At 37.6% G+C, this 7,016-nt stretch overlaps 1 protein-coding gene across 1 annotated transcript in view; it reads left to right on the top strand.

The window, feature by feature from the left end:
• LOC107726220 (synphilin-1-like) overlaps positions 1-7,016 on the top strand; it is a 16,356-nt gene that overhangs the window by 2,612 nt on the left and 6,728 nt on the right. The window contains exons 4-5 of the mRNA XM_016535742.1: positions 1,671-2,269; positions 4,714-4,940. Coding sequence (XP_016391228.1) covers positions 1,671-2,269; positions 4,714-4,940 — 826 coding nt within the window. The remainder of the gene's footprint in view (positions 1-1,670; positions 2,270-4,713; positions 4,941-7,016) is intronic.

Here is a 7,016-nt window from a genome sequence, read left to right as displayed (position 1 = left end):
AACGCGAATCGAGTGTACGTCTAGAGGCCCGCTTTCGAATGAGACCACCCCCGCGTCGATAGCCCCCGGGGTTCGAGAGTTAGTGGTGGTTAAATTCGCGGTCCGGCGCCGACTGATCAAGCGATCCCGGGGGGCTACCGCGGAGGGTGGCGTTCGAGAGGGCTCCTTGAGCTGAAGGGATCCCCCGAATTTTTATAAGTGTTTGATCACCACATTTGAGTGATCATTGCAAAAAATGTGTTTATGTATATATATTCTGTTTATGTATATACTGTATTCTATATATAGTACCAGTCAAATGTGTGGACACACGAATGGGAAAGTGTCCAAACTTTTGACTGGTACTGCACTATAATATACACAAAAAATATCGGCCGATATACCGATTTTTTACGCCCTAATATTGGTATCGGTATCGGCCCCAAAAAACCCACATCGGTCAGGCTCTAAACATTACTATTGCCTTCTGTAGAGCTGCTTCATAACTGAAGCTCAGTTAAGAATCAAATTTGTTGAACTTTTCAACCTTGACACTGTTATTGGTCTCCATTGAATCAACACTAAACTGAATTGAGCTGAATTATGACACTACTGGCTTCTGTAGAACTGCTTAATAGTTAAAAAACTAATTGAATTTGTTTTAGAATTAATTAATTTTGCAGTAACACTGTAATTGAACTGAATTGATCTGAATAATGACTATTGTCTTCTGTAGAGCTGCTTTACAGCTGAAATTGAATTAGTCTCATATTTAATGAAGTTTGCATAATTGATTCTGTTCTTTTCTTGTTTATTACTGTGAAGCTGCTTTGAGACGATCTGTTTTTATTTTAAAATAATTTATTTAGACTTCACTTTTATGAATTATAAAATTTTTAGTGTTTTTCTTTTAAACGTATTTAAATTGTACCTTTTATTTAATTTTGTGTAAGTGTTTTATTTTGCATAATTTTACAAAATGAATTTATTTCAGCTTTTAATTTTTATGACTTATTAGCTCGTGAGACTCGTTTGGGAAACACTGCTCTAGTTAAACCGCTTGATGTGGATATTAAAGTTATAAATATGCATTTATAGAATTATTGATTCTGTTATTTTCTTATTTATTACTGCGAAGCTGCTTAGTACAATCTGTTTCTATTTTAATATTTCTGATTTTAACATTTCTGATTTGATCAATTTTTCTTTATTTTTTTTATTTTTTTATTTACATTTACATTATTTAAATTTACAATTTTAGTGAGATTTATTTTGATGGTTGTGTTTATTTTAAAATTATTAATTTAAACTTCATTTCAATTTCTTATTTATTGCTGTGAAGCAGCTTAGTAACAATCTATTTTTATTGTAAGATTTATTTCATAGTTTAATTTTTACGATTTAATAAATTTTTAGTGTTTTTTAGTGTTTTTTTTACTTTTTAATTTAATTTTAGTCAGTGTTTTATTGTGTTTGTTTGTTATTATTTTAAAATTATTTAATTTATGATTTAATTATTAGCATAGAAACAGTCTGTGCTGTATAAAGCACTATAGAAATAACCCTGACTTGTTACAGTGATTGTAAACGCAGCTCATTCGGTTATGGTTCATTTAGCGTAGACGCTCATATTCGTGTCTTAGAGTCTGTAAGATGTTCGTATCACGACGGTTCGCTCTCGTGTGTTTCAGCTCCGTCCATCAACTGGGCTCGTAGCACAGCGTCACACGGCGGAGCGGGAATCAAGCCCACCGGCGTCGCAGACGTCTACAGCAAGTTCAGACCGGTCAAGCGCGTGTCTCCCCTCAAACACCAGCCGCAGGAGTCGGAGCCGGAGGCCGAGGGGAAGAGCAGCAAAGAGGACAAGAGCAGAGGCCTGCCGATGAACGGAGCTCTGTTCGGAGAGCTGGAGCACTACGACCTGGACATGGACGAGATCCTGGACGTGCCATACATCAAGTCCAGTCAGCAGACGGCCAGCCTGAAGAAGAGGAGCGCCGGCGGTAAAGGAGCGACGCTAGTGCTCTCTGAGAGCCTTCTCTCGCCCGTCAGCTGGCCCCACATGAGGAAGTCCAAGTCTGTGGATCAGGACTACCTCAGAGCACAGAGCGCTCACGGATCAGAGCCGGACCTCGACAAACCTGACGGCGGCTCGGCTGCGTTCCCTCTTCAGCCGGCCAAAGGCCCGAAGCAGGACAAGCCCTGGAGAACGTTTGGAGAAGCCGACGAAGAAGCCAAGAAGACGCAGAACATCCTGAACATCGTGAGAGAAGGACAGATCTCTCTGCTGGTAAGAGCCGTCGCCATCTGCTCCCGACATTTATTAACTTTCAGATTTTTATATGATGCTTATCGAGGTTAGTTTAGAAAGTTTACCGTTTTTTTGCACCAGTATTATCCTCATTTTCACTCTCTCAATTTGAAGGGGCGTGTCCCCTCGCAGAGACGGAAGTGTGATTGGCTGACTTCATCACACTGTAGCCACACATGCCTTTTCATGTGTTTTGACCAAGCGCAACCTCCAGCTCTCTCTCGTGAAGCCAATACGGAAGTGACTAAAACTGTAATTCGTCGACTGGCCGCTAGAGGCTGGCTCCGAAAGACAGTCAATCCCATAGACCCCCCATGTTAAAATGCCCAACTTTACAGCAGAAAAAACATGTTTACAGCCTGGTTCAAACAGTGGGTTTGGTCTATATAGCTAATTTTGCCCTTCATGACAACTGTGAGGGGAGTGAATTTTTTTATAACTCATCCGTTTAAATTATATTAAGCCTTAAAGTTCTGCATAATTAAGGGCGTGGCCACTTGAGTGACAGGTGGATTGCCGCTGCTGTCACCACCGTCGAGCTAGGTGGGCGTGGTTTCAGCAACCAGCTCCCGCCTTTTTGCCCATTTTCTATTATCCGGGAGTGACGCGCTGCCGAGATGGCGACGGCCGGCTCCGCCCATTTTGAGCTTCAAAAACGCTCTTCAGAAACCTACGGGTGACGTCACGGACACTACGTCCATGTTTTTATACAGTCTATGGTTTTGACGCTCGAGATGTGATTGAAGCACTAGACAGGCAGACGAAATGCAAACAACGCAACCATTTGCAACGCAAAGCAACATAAACAACCAAATATCTGTATACGGACTACTGTGAACAAATTGTCTTAAAAGACGACGACAGCTACACAGTGTGTAAAGGGTTAATAATAGCAATGGTAGCGTGAACTGTAATAAAATACATTCGACTGAGTTGTTCAGAACCTCCTTGATTACACACGACAACGACGCGTGCATGTCAAGTGACGTCGCAGTTCTCCCGGGTGTTTCATATTTGATACATCAGGGCCTCTTCAGTCACTTTTGACCAAAAAATTTGAAATTTTGAAATTTAAAAAATCTTTGCTTTGTTGGAACGGTACGAAATTTGGTGACTTTTATGGCATTTGGTTTGTGAACACACAAAAAAATTGAGGGCATGTTTGGAAAGGCTGGTGGTTGTAAAAAAAAAAAATAAAATCACACTTGTGGTCTTCACGGTCAAAAATGACCACCATAGGAAATGAATGGGAAATAGGACAAAATGTGAAAATACAGCAAAATAATTTGCGTATACAATCTATAAATCAGCCATGATGCAGAAAGAAAAGTGCACAGCTAGTCTCTATTTTAACCTGAAATACTGCAGTAATTGAAAATGAAATTTTTAAAAATTTGAAAAAAATTGCATTCCTTTCAATGGGAAAAATGGTACATAATTATTACATAAATATTAATTGGTACAATAAAATTCTCTCTAATTACAAAAAGCAAAAAATTATTACACAGTTTTTATGAAAAAAAAAAAAAAAAGTACATCTCAAGTAGGGATGCACGATATTAGATTTTTGCCGATATTTTTCAAATCATTTTGGCCGATAACCGATACCGATATATATATTTCCCTTTGTTTTGAAACAACACCAAGTCTCTCCTGGAAATTATAAACCAAATTATTTTGGTTAGTTTTGAGCAAAAACTATTTTGTTAGAACTAATAAACATTATGAAAGCCTTGAAATAACTATAATAAAATCAATATCTGCTGTTTTTTTTTTTTCCGGACACATGCAGTTGACATCTTAACATTTCAATTGTGGATTTAACATTAATAGATGGTCTAAAGCAAAAGAGCTGTAAAAATACAAAAAAATCTTTTAGAGCTCCTTGTATTTAAGTTTTCATAAACCATTTGAAAAAGACACATTACTGAATAAATCTGTATATATAAAATTATTTAATTTACAAGTGTCATGTTTGTGATTTTTATTCATGTACGCTGTAATTCTGACATTTAAATCTAAACAGACTTGTGATTTTATGACATCAATTACTGCTTTATTCAGAAACACAAGTATCTTTATGATATATGTGTCCCTGCAGCACAAAAGCAGTGTTAAGTCGCTGGGGTATATTTGTAGCAATAGCCAACAATACATTGTATGGGTCAAAATTATAAATTTCTCTTTTATGCCAAAAATCATTAGGATATTAAGTAAAGATCATGTTCCATGAAGATATTTTGTACATTTCCTACCGTAAATATATCAAAACTTAATTTTTGATTAGTAATATGCATTGCTAAGAACTTCATTTGGACAACTTTAAAGGAGATTTTCTCAATATTTAGATTTTTTGTGACCTACATATCAAGACCGGCTCAATTCTCTGTTTGATGACGTGATGTGACCGTGTGTGTCTGCAGCCTCACTTGGCGGCGGAGAACCTGGAGCGCATCCGAGACGAGGACGGGAGCAACCTGCTGCATGTGTCTGCGGCTCAGGGTCATGCCGACTGCCTGCAGCACCTCACCTCGTTAATGGGCGAGGACTGTCTAAACGAGCGCAACACGCAGCAGCTGACGCCCGCAGGCCTCGCCGTCAGGGTACGACACACTCACACACACCGGGTCTGCATGCTACAGCAGGGTCTGTGAGCTGATGGAAATTGGCTAGTAGGTGCAAAGAATGCTTTTTGAGCATGTGTGCGTGCGTGCATGCATGCATAAGTAAATCATAGAAATGTATATTTAAAATAAATAAATAGTGCTGCACAATTAATGAAAAAAAATTGAAAGCACAATATTGGTTTAGTGCAATTCTCAAAAGGCTGGAAGCAGAAGCCAGATTTGTAACAAGAAGCATTTATAAACCTGTTGTCAATTAAACACAGACTTTAAGGTCTTCCTGCAATTTAAAAAATAGATAAATAAATAAAATAAAATCTTGAGGGTTCAACATGTGAAAGTGAAGAAGTTAAGACCTCACTATTGTAACTTGTAGTGGAAAATACAGTTATTATTATAATTATCAAACATTTATTTTTATTTTATAGTACTATTGTATCATTACAGTAGTGATATATTTCTGTCTTCATTTTTTTCTCGAGTTAATAATAATAATATAAAAACATCTGTTTCATATTGTTCACATCACAATATCTAACAAAAGTCATTCAAATGATTCATTGTAAAATAAAAGACAATCAATTTAAAATGCTAAATAAAAAACATATATAAATATAAACTTTTATTTGTCTAAATATATTATTTGTTCACCTGAATGTCATGTGACTAAAAATGAATGAAATCATCAAAATTTAAGACTGAAATAAATCAATTTTAAAATAGTAAAAAAACACATTAAAAAAAGATAAAATATTTGTTCACCTGAATGTCATGTGACTAAAATTAATTTAATCATTAAAATGTAAAAGCAAAATAAATCAATTTTAAAATAATAAAATTAAAATAAAATGCCTACTAAATATAAAAGATTAAATATTTTATTTGTTTAGCTACGTCTTAACCATTAAAACGACAGTTCACCCAAAAATGAAAATTAGCCCATGATTTACTCACCCTCAAGCCATCCTAGGTGTATCTGACTTTCTTCTTTCAGATGAATCCAATCGGAGTTATGTTAAATAATGTCCTGGCTCTTCCATGCTTTATAATGGATAAACACTAGGGGTGCTCCGATCAGGGTTTTTGAGGCCGATCACAGAAAGCAGTATCTGCCGATACCGATCACCGATACCCATCTTTTTAAAGCCTTCTTTTTATAATTTATAACTATTTAGAGTCCGCTCCTGATCCATGGCTGTTTACCACAAACACAACATTTATCCATTATTTTGATTTCAAATCCATGTCGTGCCAACCCTCTCACAGCAGCGTCATCAGCTTGAGATCGGCCTTTTTTAGAGACCGCCGATCAATCATCCCAACGTGATTATCGGCCGATAGTGATCGGTAGCCGATCAATCGGAGCACCCCTAATCAACACGGCTCCGGGGGGGTTAATAAAGGCCTTCTGAAGTGACGTGATGCGTTTGTGTAAGAAAAACCCCGGAGCCATGTGGGACACTTTTATAATGGATGGGTGCAATTTTTTGGACTTCAAATTTTGGGCTACCATCCACTCCCATTATTAAGCATGGATTAGCCTGGACATTATTTAATATAACTCCGATTGTATTCATCTGAAAGAAGAAAGTCATACACACCTAGGATGGCTGTAGGGTGAGTAAATCATGGGCTAATTTTCATTTTTGGGTGAACTATCCCTTTAACTGAGATCAGAGAATCGTGAACATGCAAATGTGTCCTTAAATTATAGAAATATTAACTGAACATCTTCAAGTAAAGATTCCAGCTTACAGGGGTTCAGCTGATGGAAAACACCTGGGAATCCCTGATCTAGTGAACTACTAAACATCAGCACAATAAACAAGCAGGTTTGTTTCCAGGAGAACAGACCGGAAACACTGATGACATCATCCTGCACTCATGGGCGTTTACAGGAGTTTATCCAATCAGATGATCTGTAGAATGAGAATGTTGCTGTCTGACCTATGATTGGCTAGAGCGAGTAGAAAATCATGTTTGTAACTGTCCTGTGTGTGTGTGCGTGTGTGTCTGTCTGTGTCTGTGTGTCTGTGAGTGTGTGTGTGTGTGTGTGTGTGAGAGAGTGCGTGTGTGCGCGTGAGTGTGTGTGTGTGTGTGTG

This window comes from Sinocyclocheilus rhinocerous, unplaced genomic scaffold (assembly GCF_001515625.1).
Source record: "Sinocyclocheilus rhinocerous isolate Xijiao unplaced genomic scaffold, SAMN03320098_v1.1 scaffold2531, whole genome shotgun sequence".
NCBI lineage: Eukaryota > Metazoa > Chordata > Actinopteri > Cypriniformes > Cyprinidae > Sinocyclocheilus > Sinocyclocheilus rhinocerous.
Note: the sequence above shows the minus strand (reverse complement) of the source record. Positions and strands in the feature narration are given on the sequence as shown.